The sequence below is a fragment of the Vigna unguiculata genome, chromosome 4, assembly GCF_037176805.1.
Source record: "Vigna unguiculata cultivar grain cowpea cultivar isolate G323 ecotype 2 chromosome 4, ASM3717680v1, whole genome shotgun sequence".
Lineage (NCBI taxonomy): Eukaryota > Viridiplantae > Streptophyta > Magnoliopsida > Fabales > Fabaceae > Vigna > Vigna unguiculata.
This window is the reverse complement of record NC_140795.1, coordinates 35958612-35975966: the sequence shown is the minus strand read 5'-3', so window position 1 is coordinate 35975966 and position 17355 is coordinate 35958612. Positions and strand designations below refer to the sequence as shown.

The window sequence follows — 17355 nt, the reverse complement described above, 5'->3', positions numbered from 1 at the left end:
TATGCTTCAACATCAATTATAGAGCCCAAACCCTCATAAGGAACCCAAATAAACTACAACAATAATTGAAAATGTTAGTCATTCAATTAGAACCATTTATTGCTATACAAATGTTAAATGTTACTTGATTTTGTTGCATGTGATCTATCATTGCCCGGTATCCGACTAAATCGTTATGGAGGACATTTTTGTAGTTTAGTACTCGACCGCCACTCCGTTGGCAAACTAGCGAGAAAGTTGGTGGAACTCTAGAAATGGGTGCAATAAAGGGCATCCAAAACCATGCCCATGATTTTAACAACAAAGCACATCCACTCATAGTCCTCGCACGTCCATCGGTTGCTCTACACATCTCCTTATACAAGACAGCCAAACACGCTGAACCCCAACTATATCTCCTAGTTCTTCGAAGATTAGTCAAATAGTTCAAGTCCTTTAAATGTACTTTATTTTTAGTTTTATCGGGCATTAAAACCCTTCCAATCAGTCTTAATATATAAGCTCTAGCATGTGCATGAATGACCTCAATACTGGAATTTTCATCTATGGGCAATAAATTATCCCTTAATCATTTTCATTTGATCATAGAACCGATAATCAATTCCCCCTTAATCGGTGTTATACCTAATAAGGTATCACACATCTCGTCCCAATCCAACATAGTTGGACAAATGATAGGGGGTCTATCGACACGAAACCCCAATTGAAGTGACACATCTTCCAAGGTTATGGTGCATTATCTAGTTGGAAAATAAAATGTGTGTGTTTCAAGCCTCCACCTTTCTACCAAGGCAGTCACTAAACCATGGTCAACCTTTAGATGCCGCAATTTAGCCACACCTCCAAACCCTGCTTCTTGTATTACAAACACAATAGTTGGATGAGGTTCAAACATGTAGTGACAGTAAGACGACACAATGCTCCCTTCCGTGTCCTAAACAAAGAAGTAAAAGATGTGATTATATAAAAACTTAAGTGTGTTAATAAGAAATGAAGTTGACATACCCGAGAAGAAATGTATACAGTCTTGTGCTCTTGTTGTCTCCATAACAACATTTTGTTTAACTTTTTGTAGGTTTTTGTCAATAGCAAGAATTGAAAACAACAAAATTAAACATTGATAGACGATGCAAGACTTCATGAGGGAAAAGTTAGTTGTTGGATTACTCAAATGAATAACATCCCTTAGATTGAGGTTGGTGAATTGTCATGTCAATGGTCATTAATGTGAATCTGACAATCTGTCATGTGCAAAGACCTTTACAGACTTAATCTTAATTGTTATTTGCACAACATGATGGCGACTAAAGCTTGTATGAGGGTGACTACACGGTGCACACACCTTTTCAGATGTCGGGCCCAAAGAACAAAAAATTTGTGAATACCAAAAAAGTTTATTCATGTGAAGATAAATTAACCATACAATAGGTCCTCAGTAGTAAAAAAGGGTGGAAAATGAAGTAAAGTGAATGACTTTGTCAATTTTATTTGTAGTCTTAATGATGGGATAAATATTTTATTTAAACTCAATTCTATAGTGTTTTATGGAATTAAACCAATGACATAAGTTTCAAATACGATAATAAATATTAAACCGTAGATAATGTCATCGAAAAATAGGTACTTAGTACTTAAAGAAAAGTTCAATTAAACACAAATACTTTGTTACATTAAACACACTGAAGTCATTAATGGAAATTAACTACTAATCATAAAGATTACTAAACATACTATTGAGACTTCCCTAAACACATAACGAACTAAGCTTTAGTCATCGACATTATTGGCAGCAACTGGGTTTGTTGCATCCAAATTGTCACTTCAGGAGGATGTAGGGTCACTGAAAGCTTCATTGGGAGATCATGTGGGAGTGGAAGGAAAAAGGCAACCATGTCGCGAACATCATCATCCGTAAGGAGCTTAATTATTTCATACTAGTCCCAATGTCCTAACACAAGCTTGTGAAACCATACATCTTTGACTCTTTTTCCATGACTGCAGCAACAATAGCGTGCAATTTCTTCCTTCAACATCTGTAAATTCATAGTAGTCGACACATAAAAAGCACAATTTATGCGACCTTCGTAGTTGACAGCAATAAAAAAACTATTGTGAATGTTATTTTCGTGATGGATTACCATCCTTGTTTTCGTAATAAGCAGTTATGGTTGTGAACTAAACGACATAATAATTTATAAACGGCTTGGTTACTTTATAGTAAAAAAAAAATTCTTTACCCCTGCATTATAGTGGGTTCACGTGGTAAAGTGAAATAAAGCCTGATTGGCATTCATCGTACAATGTGTATATCAACTGTGTCTGTAATGTTGATATCATGTGATGACATTGACTAAAGCCTATTACTCATCAGGTGCAGTGCTTTTAATTTTAACCTGACATATCACATGCCAAATAATTAAAGTTGCAACACATAGAGAAAATCACTACAACACAAACCACTATGGAAAAAACTTGGGTTGTTCTGTAAAGTGGATCTAAATATTGTTTGTTCGATTAGTCTACTTTGAATATAAACCATTAACATAAAAAAAAAAAAAATTGTCATTGTTGTAACCCACGTTGAGCCATCCAGGCTATAAATAATGCTCTTCATCAATTGATTCATCAATCTAATCAAGTCAATCTAAAAGCATTAAACAAAACAAGCAATATAGATTTAAAAAAATAAAAAAATAAAAACATATTGAATTTCAAAATATGGGAGCATATAATACTTGAATTCAAAATCCAAGAGAAGACTGAACCGAATTTTGAAATCTGAGGAAGTACAATACCAAATTTCAAAATTCGAGAGAAGATTTAACTGGATTTCGAAATCCGGTAGAATCCTTAACCAAATTTCGAAATCCAATGAGTTTTTAAACCGAATTTCGAAATTTGGTGGCTTCCTAAACCAAATTTTGAAATCCAATGAGTCCCTAAACCGAATTTTAATATCCAGTACACTCCTAAATTTCGTAAATTACTTAATTGGATTTCGAAATTTGATGCTTTCCTAAATTGAATTTCAAAATCTGATGCTTTGTCAACCGGATTTTGAAATCCGGTAGTTACTGAAACATTTTTTTCATATGACTTTCAAGATCTGGTGAATACTTTTTCAAACCAGATTTTGAAATCCGATACATGCAAAATATAATAAACATAAAACCCAATCCGGAAAATTCAAAAAAGAACCGTGTGTATAAGTGAAGAAGAACGAATTGAATACGTACCTATCTATGAACTGATACTTAATTCCAAACAAACAAAGATGAACGAAAATGAAGGAAGAAACGCACCAAAACTTTGTTGAAAGAAGAAGAAATCTGAAGTTGAAGAGAGAAAACGTCATCGGAGTTGCTTTTGAAAGTGACTTGGGGTGCCAGGATCAATAAATATAGCACCTTCCGCAGTGAATACATTTGATAAACAAAAATTACTTTTATATATTTGGCATCACAATAAAGTTTGGGGTGTAGGATGAAAAATTGGAGATACAGGAAGAAAGCCCCTCTAATTTTGTTCCATCTTGCTTTATCATACCTACTACCTCCTAAATAATAGGATGAATGGTAAATATTTCTAAATATATAAATATACCTCTATATCATCATTAAAATCAACACATGCACATTGAATTTTCCAACTTAAAGTCTGTATGCAATAAAATAATACTTAATTATAATTTTTATCCTATTAATTATTTTTTTTAATTTGATATCTCTATTGATGAAATATTTAATCTATTCACTTAATTGTAAAATGAAACAATGTGACTCTTTGAAGGTTCAATAGAGATTTTAAAATTTTCAAAATGCGATGACTCTGTTAAAATTGATATCACTAGTTTTATAGTCACTATACATTCGTCATAATTACATTACCCAATTGAAACTATCAATATTTGTTTATTAATGATTTTACTAATTGAACAAAAATAATTAGATTGTTGCACTTTTAGAAATTGAGAGTTGATTAATCTTTTATTAATAATAAGATTAAATGGATCAAATAAATACTAAGATCAAAAGGAATAAGGTAATTAAGCCATGAAATAATGTAAGTTCATAATAATCCACAAAGCATTACAAATATCTAATAAAACTATTTAACTAAACAATTCATTACAACACAACAAAAAGTCCAACCCGAAGGCTCAATCTAATGAACTCAACCTGTCCTTGATCCACTGGATTGGCAAATTATGTGGATTGAAAGATTGACTCATGTAATATAACCCAACTCGTTTCAAATTAAATGAGTTGGTCCAATGGATTCAACTTATTTTGACATCTTAAACCTGGGGTTATTGCACATGAATCTTCAAATCCCAAGTTATCACATAACTACTCATGCTCAAGGAAAATTTTACCATGCTAGTTCATCAGCGTAACATCTAGATATTGTGTTAAGGTGTTGGTACGCAAGACTTTATCTGCAGTGTGTGAATGCCGATGACACAGCTGTAGAAGCTTCCATGTTATAGTGACCAAAAATGATACTGACAGCATCCTAGAATGCAAACTCACGTCAAAATTCAATACACTAAAAATTTCCAGCATCATAATGAAGGAAAACAGCCAAGTTAGTATTATTTTATTAAGGGATTAATGAGAAGAGTAACAATTCGTATATGAAAAGTAAGCAGAATATTCTATGCTTAAAAATCACTAATATAAGGACAACCATAGTTTCTAAGCTATAATTTTTATATTGGTAAAATAATGACAGCATCCTTAACCAAATGTTTCCTGTGATAAGCAGATTTCTCTGACCAAAAAATTGAAACGACAAGAATGTGAAAGATAGATGTTTTGTACTAGTTACCTGTAAGTGTTCAACCATTGTAAATGATATGTCTGCCATTGTAAGTGAGCTCCTTACTTTCTTCCAAATATTTGAAGAAGGAAGATAGTGCAGTTTTATCATTTTGATTATCTCTCTTAACCAACCACTCGTCATAAAGTTGGATATTTACATCCCTGTCAGAAGTTGTGATCCATAGTTACTAAAAGAAGGAGGATACCAGCACCTATATATAATTTATTTCCATGAAGTATGTTGTACAAGTAAATGAACACAAACTGAAAAAACAAATCCACAGATACAGATGTGAATGAAGTTTTACAAACAAAATCAACACACCTTTTCAAGGCAAGAACTTCATAGTTTCTCCGAAGGTAATCAGCATGATTTTTAAGGGCATCCTGTGCATATGGTCTGCCTACAGTCCTTATTGCAGCCGCATTTAATAAAGCTTCCAAGGAACCATGTTTTTTAATAAGTTTCAGAGCAGTCTTCCGACCAAAACTAGGGACCAGATGCTGGATACCAGGAACGCCGTCTACTTCATCACCTACAATACATCCTACACAATCACAGCGTACATAAACCAAAATGTTAGTCATAATGGCATCACCGTTTAGCCATCAAGTAAAACAACTTTAAAAAGGGTCAGAAAAATTCTACTGCGTTGAATTTTAACTCTGCAACCACGTTCTAGTTCTTCATGCTACAAACTTCTATTGGAAAGTTGAAAAGCCCATTAAAGCCCACCAAATCAAATAATTTTTAAAACAACAGATTTGTACATTGGCTCAGCCTCACATTATTTTATATATTGAAAACGGATACTGCTGTTAAAATGTAGATGACGAACGTTTCAAACAGAAATAAACTGTAATGTATGTTATACTCACTAAAGCTCAGATCAGATTCTGGGTCACAATTATACTGATCCCTGTAGTGCCTCAGGGTGTAGAAGGACCACCTTTGTAACTCTGGCAAAGGCATAACTATTTGCACATCTTCAGATATAAGTTGCTTAAAATCCTTATCAGGGGAGCCAATGACCACTCGAAACCCTTTATTGACAACTTTTCCAGCTAGAGTAGCTACAACATCATCAGCTTCATGACCATCAACTTTTACAACCTGCACGGTTTCATCTTGTCACTAATGAATGATATGATTGAATAAAAAAAACGACCTTTTCACTTTTGCATACATTTATGAGAATAATATGTACATATAATTCTAACGTGACTGAAAAACATAAACATACATTCTAAGAAATGAAGTACGATACTAGTCAGAAATTAAAATTATATACAAGTACACCTAAAATTTCGAAGGGGAATGGAATAATAGCAATGGTACAGAGCAACTCACAGGCACGTTGCATTTTCCAAGAACATCATTTATGACTTGGTGTGACCTCCCAACATGGCCGCTTGACATGTGTCTCGTGAACTTTTTCCTATGTGCTTTATATGAAGGTAGCAACTTTCTGCGATGCTCGCTGCCTCCTTCTCCATCAATAACCTGCTCAATCATTTCAATGCCTTAAGGGAGAGAAAAGAACATAAAAGGAAAAAGGAAATACAATACCGAATGAAACTTTTATTTTTACAGCATAAAAATATTCTGGCTGAGGATTCAAAAGAAATGCCCATGCAGCAGTAAATGGTTTGGAGTCACTGAACTATGGAAATTACATGTATGCACTGTAAGTATTCATTCCATCAACAAATTAAATTATTGAAACTACATACGGGCACTCTCAGTATCCACTAACCATCAAATTTGTCGTAATCCACGAAAATTTTACCAAAAAATGCATATTCGAAGAAAGTGCATCAGGCTTAAGTGAGATTTCCATAAATTAGTCCTTGAAGTCCAGGGACTTCATGCATAATTAACAGAGAACTAATATGACATCAAGAACTAATATAAGTTCTCATATTACAATTGGAATGTGAAAGTTTTGCTGCTTGCCGTAGTCGTACTCAGCTCAAAAAGGACTTACTTCAGAAAATACTCATTCTCTCTACAAAAAACTACAACTTGAACTTTACCTTGATAATCTATATATATTCAGACAAACTTCTTCCTAACTATTTTTACAAGAAAAAGAAAAAAAAAAATTAAATACCTCTATTCATAAATTAAAATTAAGTTATACATAAATTAAAATGAATTACTCACAATTATAACAGAAAACTAATAAAAGACAGTAATTACAGAAAGCTAAACCACTGTAAAAGAAAGATTAGTAACAGCAGCTAACTATCTAACAACTCCTACAAGCTTGTATCAGCATCTCCAATATTCTCTAAAAAGATGACTTTTAATACTTAAAAAGGGTGTTTCATCCCATTTGACCATAACAAGGACTGGTGTAGTAAAGGTTAGTTTGAAATTCTAACAAGAGAACCCACTACCAAATTCATTCGTTCACAAACAAATAGAGTTAGAGAGATTACAGCAATGACGGGGTCAGTGAGGCTGACTTGAGAGAGAAACAGAGAGAGCCAGCGGCCAAAGGAGTGCAAGCTGGGCTTGCTTCCTTCGTAACAGAGCGGGTTAACGTCCAAAAAGAACACCCTCTTCCTCTTTCCAGAGAGAGGCTGCGCGCAACGTGTTTGATCAAATGACTCAGTGAAAAGCACCTTCTCTGTTTTGGTTGTTGCTGCCTTTTGGGTTCTGCAGGATGCGGAGAAGGTCGGGTAGCGCTTGCAAGGGAAACGAGGCTGAACGTAAGGGTGTGTCAACAGACTCATTTGTAACGTTTGCATCTTTCTCTCTTATTGTATGAACATCGTGGTTACCCTCCCGACACTCGCTTCGAGCAATGTGGGAAGTTAGAAAATGGATTATGTTTGTAGAATATGATAAATAAGCACACATGTGATGTGAAAAATGAATCAACAAATCATTAAGAAAAAAACTAAATTAATGTTAATTATAATAAATTTTAAATAAAATTAATTTTGTGAATTAAATTGTAATTGTTTTTGTTATATTAAGAATAACGTATATTCATATTTATCAAAAAATAAAAATAAATGTGTTTGAATCATTTAAAACTTTATTTTTATCTTCAAAAATTAATTGAAAATATATACTTGTTATGAGTAAACTTTTGCTTAAAATTTTATACTGAAACTTTAATATGTTTTTAATCTTTATAAAAATTAGAGAGTTTTAATTTAAAAAAATTAAAACAATTATTTTTAGGTTTTATAAAATATTTGAATTTTAGTTTTGTTTAATTAAAATGTGTTTCTTTGATGTTTTTTTTTCTATTTCTTCAAAATTTCAAATTATTATTTTTAGTCTCCAATATTATTTAAGATAGACAAATAACATTTTAAGTTTTGTTCAACATATAAAGAAAATTGCAAGTGCTGATTTTTAAAATAAAAAGGATTAAAAACAAAAAAAAAGTAAAAAGCAATAATTTTACAATAACTAATATTATGTAAGCAAATTAAATAAGATTATTGAAGATAAGCAAGCAAATCTTTTTAATATAGGTTGGTAATTTTTTACTTGATATTATAATTAAATATGTTTTTTCTGTCTTGTGAAAATTAAAATTAATTCGTTTTTCTAAATTTATTTGACATTTCAAATGTGTTTTATGATATTATTTGAGTGGTTTATATTGTTTGACATATTCCCACTTCAATATTAACTGAAAAAACATGAAAAAAAAAACATTTGTAATCATTGATATTATTATTGTAATACCGAGCTCGCTACGTATAAAGAGGTTAAGCTTCTTGTAACACCCCATTTATTTAATAAAGCAAAATAAAGGACATGTCACGCTGAATAATATAAGAAGCGAGAATAAAAGATTATGACGTCACTCATACAAATATCCCAAACTTAAAGGACGAATAAAAGCGGCACACCACGATGCCAAGTACCAAGTAAGCAAAAGAGTGATAAAGACTTAAACCAATCTACAAAGAAAATAATACATGGGCCTTAGCCCTAAATGAAGAGCCCAAAGACAGAAGCCAATCCAAAGACTAAGCAGCGGAACCATCACCTCCCTGTTGACCACGAGTGTTCCTCGCATCTGCTCACATCAACAAGTTGATGATCATCGCAAAAGAGAGTACCACACAGCAGAACACACAACAATAAAAGTAGGGTAAGCTAGAGCATAAAATAATTTCATCAAGCAATCTGATACGCTTTCACAGTCATCAACACACAAAACACCCAAACACGCTATGACTCTCAAACCAACACACTAAGACTTGACTCGACTTATCCAGATACATACAATCTGGTCAGATTCAGCGGATGCTTGCACTTGTGGTGGATACCTCTGCTCACCCCCGAGTTATGTGTTACAAGTGTTACAATGAATCAATTCCCTCACATACAAGGTTAGCCCTTAATGAGTTTCAGGCCTCCTGCTACTCTCACCACAAGAGTCAGTCCGCTCTAAGTGAGACTAACTGACTCCTTAGAGTGTCAGGATGCAACCTTACCTTGAATCCTTACCAGACCATATAGATGGGGCACCACCATGAACACCCACTAACAAGGGCCATGGAATCCCGACCGCTGAAGTGTGACCCCGAAAGTCTCACCTAGAGGCTCTAGGGAATTACACACTGACACGGACCAATCATAAACAAACCAATACTATTTAACATGCACAAGTACATACATATATATATATATATATATATATATACACTTATATATCATGACAACCTTCACAATTCCATTCTCACTTGTATTTCATATTGAATCCATCCCACTCATCCTTCACAAATACAAATGTAGGAGTGTATTTCCTACCAGCACCATGCCACATTCATTGATCCACATTCTCTCATATCTCATGTTAAGGCCATACCAACCCATCATTTCAAATTCCATGAATCATCCCATACAAACAACATGCTCACCTCATATTAAAACTCATGAATCATAATTCCCTCTATCTCATACAAGGTCACTCAATTCATATAGTTCATACCCAAGGCAAAGCATAGCAAGCCAAACATACAATTAAAGCCCCAACAACATAAAAGGTACAGTTGTATAAAGAAATCTTGTGCCAGTCTTGTTGGCAAAAAGAAGGAAGTCGAGTGATTTTGAATGATGATCAAGCACTAATGAAGACAAAGTGTTTAATTATGCAAATGTTATCTTGTAAAATAAAATAAGTGTATTGTAGAATAGTTTAATTAAACTTAGAATCAGCAGCATGGCAATCGTCTTTCTAAAAGGTTTCTTATTTTTAGAAAAACTACAGTGATAATCGATTATCACTATTGATAATCGATTATCTGTGCAGAACTTGTATTTTTCAAAAACCTACTGGAATAATCGATTATCCTATTCAAAATTTGCTTTTCAGGAAACCTATTGGAATAATCGATTATCCTTAGTGATAATCGATTATCCTTGGCAGTTGGAACATAACGATTCAGTTTTTAAACTTAAATTTCGAAAACCTACTGGAATAATCGATTATCCTTAGTGATAATCGATTATCTTTGGCAGTTGGAACATAACGACTCAATTTTTAACCTATTTTTCGAAAACTCTATTTAAGGAACTGCAGTTCAACTTCAAACATACCTTTTAAGATTCAGAGTTCTTTGGCTGTGACTGCAAAGTGTTGCTCTGTGAGATTTTTAAAGAAAGCTTTGAAAAACCTAGTGTGAGTGAGTGATAACTTTTTCTAAGTGAGTTCTTAGAAGATTGAGTGTTGTACTGTTGCTAGGAAAGCTGGTCATCCTCTGTGAGATTCAGGGGGAGTTCTGTTCATCTCTTGTGGTTGTTCAAGAGAGGTGTTTTCTAATCTTTACTCTTATATAATCTGTTGTAATTTGATTATTATAGTGATTGAGTTAATCTCTTTGTTTAAGAGATTAGCAACTGGACGTATGGTCTTTTGATCTGAACCAATATAAATATCAGTGTGCATCTTCTTCCCTTAAACTCCTTATTTATCTGCACTTGCATTTAAAGTAACTATTATTTTAAGTTAATTAATTAAATTTTGAGAAAAATTTTTAAAAATTGTCAAGATTTTTAAAAATCCAATTCACCCCCCCTCCCTCTTGATTTTTGACCATTGTTTAGTCATTCCGCTGCGCGATACCAACAATTGGTATCAGAGCTTGCTTTGATAGTTATTCAAATTCTTCGAAAATGGTAGGGTCAAATCAAACTTTTGCTGAAGGTGCGTCTATCAATAGACCTCCACTTTTCACGGGTGAAAACTATCCTTTTTGGAAAGTCAAAATGCAAATATTTTTAGAATCAGTTGATAGGGGTATTTAGGATGCTGTTTTGAATGGACCATTTGTGCCTGTTAATGTTGTTAATGAAGTGCAAGAACCAAAGCCTTTTGCTCAATGGACTGCTGATGAAAACAGGCGAGCTCAATATGACGTTAAAGCCAGAAACATTATATCATCTGCTCTAACTCTTGATGAGTTCTACAGAATTTCTGTCTGCACCAGTGCACGCGAGATGTGGGAAATCCTTCGAGTGACTCATGAAGGAACTGACGATGTTAAACGGGCTAGAAAGAACTCCTTGATACAAGAATATGAGATGTTTCGAATACAGTAGGGAGAAACCATCTACGATGTGCAGAAGCGGTTCACACACATTGTCAACCATCTCAATGGGCTAGGTAAAACATTTGATACTGATGAACTTAACATAAAAATTCTTAAATCTTTGAATAGGACTTGGCAGCCAAAGGTGACGACTATCACGGAGTCACAAAATCTTGCAACAATGACCATGGCGGCTCTGTTTGGAAAACTGAGAGAGCACGAGCTTGAGTTGGGAAGACTGAATGATGAAGAAGATCAAGGAAGAAAGAAGAATATTGCATTCAAAACTGAGGTTATAAAAGGCAAGAAGCAAAAAGAGGAAGAAGATTCTGATGATGATGAGAATCTCAGTCTCATGATAAAGAAGTTCACAAAGTTCATGAAGTCCAAAGGAATAAATCAATTCAAGAGTAATAAGAAGGAGAATCAAGGAAGCTCTTCAAACTTTAAATGCTATGGATGTGGAGAAACTGGTCATGTAAAAGCAGACTGCCCAAATTCAAAAAGGATTGATGAAAAGAAAAGCAAGAAATATTATAAGAAAAAGGCATACATAGCGTGGGAAGATAATGCCTCAAGTTCATCCAACTCTGAAGGATCCGATGAGGAAGAAGCAAACCTTTGCTTAATGGCCAATAGTGATCACTCTGACAGTGAGGTAAGCTCCTCTGACAATGAAAATGATTATGATTCTCTTTATGATGCTTTTCAAGAATTGCTTGCTAAATCCAATAAACTAGATATTGCTCACAAAAAATTAAAAAAGGATTTTAAAGAATTACAAGACAATCTTGAAAAATCTCTTGAAGAAGAAAATGTTTTGAAAAATAAAATCTTAAGTTTAAAAAATAGAGAAATTGAGGCAGTTGAATGTGAATCTTGCAAAAGCCATATGTTTGAGTTAATGATTTTAGAAAAACAACTTAAAGATGCTTTAGAAAATAAATCTTTTGAAAAACATGTTTTTGAGAAAAAGAATCTAAGAAGAAACAAATATGTTCCTAAAAATAAAATTAAAAGGACTCGCAGAGTGTGGGTAGAAAAAGGAACTGCTCATTATAGAAATACTTGTTTAGCTACTTGTTTTTATTGCATGAAAAAGGGGCATACATCAAATAAATGCAATATTAAACACTATGATGTTCCAAATGGAAAGTATACTTGGATGCCTATTGCTAGATAATTCTTATATCTCTCTAACCCCAAGGACCCAATAAAGTTAATGGTGACCTAAAGAAATTATTTTTTCTTATTTTGTAGTTAACTTCCAAAGCTAGAAAATCAATGTGGTACCTTGACAGTGGATGCTCAAGACACATGACGGGTGATAAAAGGAAGATCAAGAATCTCAAAAGAAAGGATCAAGGATTTGTTACATATGGAGATAACAACAAAGGGAAAATAATTGGAATTGGAGATGTTGGTGGAGGGGATACCTTGGAGATCAAGGATGTGCTACTTGTAGAAGGACTGAAGCACAATCTTCTCAGTATTAGTCAACTATGCGACAAAGGTCTCAAAGTTATCTTTGAAAGTGATTACTACACTATCCACCAAAAGGATTCTAAGGAAATTGCTTTAAAAGATATGAGACACAACATATCTATTTAATTGATCTTGATTGTGCATTATCTAGTGATATAACATGTCTCGTTGCAAAAGAAGAAAATCCTTGGTTGTGGCATAAAAGGGCTGCTCATATTCACATGAAACAGTTGAATAAGTTGATTTCTAAGGATTTAGTAATTGGTTTACCAAAAATAAAATTTGAAAAAGATAAAATATGCGCTGCTTGTCAAAAAGGAAAACAAGTAAGATCATCCTTTCATTCAAAAAATATTTTATCTACTTCAAAGCCTTTAGAGCTTTTGCATATGGATTTATTTGGTCCCTCTAGGATTAAGAGTTATGGAGGAAATTATTATGCTCTTGTTATTGTGGATGACTACTCTAGGTTTACTTGGACCTTCTTTCTTACTTTAAAAAGTGAAGCCTTCAAAGCATTTAAAAAATTTGCAAAATTAGTTCAAAATGAAAAAGATTTGAAAATTAAGATTATAAGAAGTGATCATGGTGGGGAATTTCAAAATGAGTCTTTTGAAAATTTTTGTGATAAAAATGGAATTTTGCATAATTTCTCTACACCTAGGACACCTCAACAGAATGGAGTTGTAGAGAAGAAAAATAGATCCTTAGAGGAACTAACTAGAACAATGCTAAATGAATATAATGTTCCTAAATATTTTTGGGCTGATGCTGTGAGTACTGCATGTTATGTTTTAAATAGAATGCTTATTAGGCCTATTTTAAAAATTACTCCTTATGAATTATTTAAAGGTAGAAAGCCAAATATTGCTCATCTTAAAATTTTTGGATGCACGTGTTTTGTTTTAAATAATGGAAAAGAAAATTTAGGAAAATTTGATTCTAAAGTTGATGAGGCAATATTTCTAGGATATTCTCTTACTAGTAAAGCATATAGAGTCTTTAATCGAAGAACTTTGAATGTTGAAGAATCCATGCATGTTGTCTTTGATGAAGTTGTAGACCTTGAGGTGAACCCTCTTGAGTCAAATAAGCAAATTACAGGTGATGAAGAATATATGCAGGAGGCCCTTGATGAGATGTATTTAAATAAGAATCCACCTTATCAATCTGAAGATCTTGAAAAATGCTGGAAGTCACCAAGAGGACTATCTCTAGACAACATCATTGGTGATATTTCAAAAGGGGTAATCACTAGAAATATGAATAATTTATGTATGAATGTTGCTTTTGTTTCGCAGATTGAACCAAAAAATGTTCAAGAAGCTCTTCAAGATGATCAATGGTGCATTGCAATGCAAGAGGAGCTCAATCAATTTGAAAGAAATAAAGTATGGGAGTTGATTCCAAGAAATTAATCACTTCAAGTGATTGGAACAAGATTGGTTTTCAGAAATCAGATGGATGAAGATGGAAATATTACTAAGAACAAAGCTAGGCTTGTGGCAAAGGGATATCGACAAGAAGAAGGTATAGACTATGATGAAACATACGCCCCTGTTGCAAGGTTAGAAGTTATACGCTTACTTCTTGCTTATGCCTCTATTATGAAATTTAAATTATATCAAATGGATGTCAAAAGTGCTTTCTAAATGGTTTTATCAAAGAAGATGTGTACGTTGAACAACCTCCTGGTTTTGAGGATTACAAATTTCCAAATCATATTTATAAATTGAAAAAGGCACTTTACAGTTTAAAACAAGCACCTAGATCTTGGTATGAACGCTTAAGCACATTTTTGCTCGAAAATGATTTTGAAAGAGGTAAAATAGACTCAACTTTGTTTATTAAAAGAGTAGGTAAACACATTTTATTGGTTCAAGTGTATGTTGACGATATAATTTTTGGATCAACTGATAAATCTCTATGTGAAGGTTTTGCAAGCATAATGCAGGGTGAGTTGGAAATGTCAATGATGGGAGAATTAAACTTCTTCCTTGGTTTGCAAATTAAACAAATGGATGAAGGGACATTCATATCTCAATCTAAATATTGTAAGGAAATACTTAAAAAATTTGAAATGGATAATGCTAAAGCAGCAAGTACTCCTATGGCAACTTCTTGTTATTTGGATAAAGATGAATCAGGTATTGAGGTAAATCAAACCATGTTTAGAGGTATGATAGGATCTCTTTTATATCTTACTGCAAGTAGACCTGATATTATGCAATTTGTATGCGTTTGTGCTAGATATCAAGCTAATCCTAAGGAATCACATCTTATAGCAGTAAAAAGAATCTTAAAATATCTTAAAGGAACTATATCTTTTGGACTTTGGTATCCTTCTAGGGCATCACTTAGTTTAATAGGGTACTCTGATGCTGATTATGGTGGCTGTAAAATAGAAAGAAAAAGTACCAGTGGTACTTGTCACCTCTTAGGAAGCTCATTAGTTTCTTGGCACTCCAAAAAATAAGCCTGTGTGGCTTTGTCAACTACAGAGGCCGAATACATTGTTGCTGGCAATTGTTGTGCCCAAATCCTATGGATGAAGCAACAATTAAAGGATTACAATATCTATCTAAATCATATACCTCTAAAATATGACAATACTAGTGCCATAAACTTAACTAAGAATCCCATAATGCATTCTAGGACAAAACACATAGAAATTAGACACCACTTCTTAAGGGATCACATAAGTAAAGGCAATTGTGTGATAGACTATGTAGACACCAAGCATCAATTGGCAGACATCTTTACAAAGCCTTTAGCCAAAGACAGATTTTATGAGCTTAGGAGAGATTTAGGAATATTAGAAGTCTCTTGAAAGAGCAATAACCTTCATTTTTCATATTTTCGTAAAACAACGCTCAATAATCGATTATCACTCATGATAATCGATTATCTTCTCCCAAAATAAGTTCTAAATTCCTGGAATAATCGATTATTAAGCAGAATAATCGATTATCATGACCCTGATCAAAATACTCAAAATCGTTCTGGAATAATCGATTATTACTTACAATAATCGATTATTTGCTCACACCAATCATTTCTAGAATTCATATTATGAAACATTAATCGATTATCACTCAGGATAATCGATTATTGCACGACGTTATGTAAAAATTTTCGAAAAAATAGCCGTTGTAACGGCTAGATTTGCTTTGATTTTCGCATTTTAGCCGTTGGGAGCCTACTCTTTATAAATTACGAGTCCAAATTTCAACTATTCATGCAGAAACGAACTCCTCTCATCATTTGCCCTCTTTTTCTTTTAAAAAGAAACCTAAAGAACCCTTCAGTGTCATCCTTTGCTCTTACAATCAGTGGCATGGCAGAATCATCTCGTAGAAAGATCCCAACACGTAGACGAACTGCTCCACGTCCAACTCAACCTTCTATCAGATCAGCATCCATTGAAGGTTGGATCTCTGATGAAGATCGAAGGGATGAATTCGTTCAGATTTGGAAAAACAAAGAACTCATCTCTCCCAAATACATCACTACTCGAAAATTCACAACTGCAGGTTTTGAGTTTCCTGCTCTCTTTAATTCTCAAGGCATCAGACCATTTGTGGAAATGCATGGAAACTACTATCCTGATCTTGTACGAGTTTTCTACTACAATCTCAAGATCAGAGATGAAGTTGCTTTATCAAAGGTGAAAGGAGTGGACATCATCATCGATAATGATATTTGGGAAAATGTGGCGAAATTTCCCTTCAATGATGCTGCGGAATCAATTCTCAATGGGATTGATGGCTTCAACCGAATCCTGGCCTATCAATCTTTCTTACGCAATCCAGCACAGGATGTTGGGAGACAATTATTGGCTGGAGGACTAAAAATGGATGAAAGACTCATTCATTACTTAATTGTCTGGATTTTGTGTCCTAGAGGAACCAATCATGCTTAGTGCTCAGAAGCTGACCTTCTCATCATGTATGCGATTCTAAATCGTGTTCCGATAAAATGGTCTAGCTTAATCCTTGACACTATGCTCAAAGCAAAGAGGTACCCACAATATCCTCTCCCATATTCCCTCTTAATTTCAAGGATTTGTGAATACAAGGGAGTTGACACCACCGGGGAGCTTTGTCAAAGTACCCTACATGCAAATGAAATTGTTGAAAGTTCTCTCAAACAGCTAAAGCTTGTTCCTCTTTGTGATACCTATGTCCATAGAGATGATATGCCCAACTATGACGCTGAAGATGAAGAACTTCCTCCTACTGATCCCATACCTCCTGCTACATAAAATGTTGGCTCTTCAAGTGGTGCTGGCTCATCTTTCTCTATAGAAGACAACATAGCCAACATGAACAAACGACTAGAAGAATTATTTCTTCTGTCTAACTCTCGTCATGAAGAAGTTGTCGGGCTAATTAGGGGGATTGATACTAGAATTTCCCATTTAGAACATAGGTTTGATGAGGAATTCACTCATGATGATGACATGAGTGCAGAATTT

The 17355-nt window shown here is 33.8% G+C and overlaps 1 protein-coding gene and 1 long non-coding RNA gene across 2 annotated transcripts; both read right to left on the bottom strand.

Annotated features, from left to right (window-relative positions):
• Positions 1–1643: 1643 nt before the first annotated feature.
• Positions 1644–3499, bottom strand: LOC114181273 (uncharacterized). The gene is made up of 2 exons (XR_003603784.2): positions 3303–3499; positions 1644–2033 (listed from the first exon to the last, which is right to left on the bottom strand). It is a non-coding gene; the product is annotated as an uncharacterized LOC114181273 (long non-coding RNA).
• A 538-nt stretch (positions 3500–4037) lies between these two features.
• LOC114181272 (5'-3' exonuclease family protein) lies at positions 4038–7662 on the bottom strand. Its single transcript, XM_028067680.2, has 6 exons — positions 7269–7662; positions 6175–6327; positions 5703–5937; positions 5149–5371; positions 4831–4985; positions 4038–4515 (listed from the first exon to the last, which is right to left on the bottom strand). The coding sequence occupies exons 1-5, from the start codon at positions 7578–7580 to the stop codon at positions 4841–4843; spliced, it is 1068 nt and encodes a 355-aa protein (XP_027923481.1). The 5' UTR covers positions 7581–7662; the 3' UTR covers positions 4038–4515; positions 4831–4840.
• Positions 7663–17355: the final 9693 nt, after the last annotated feature.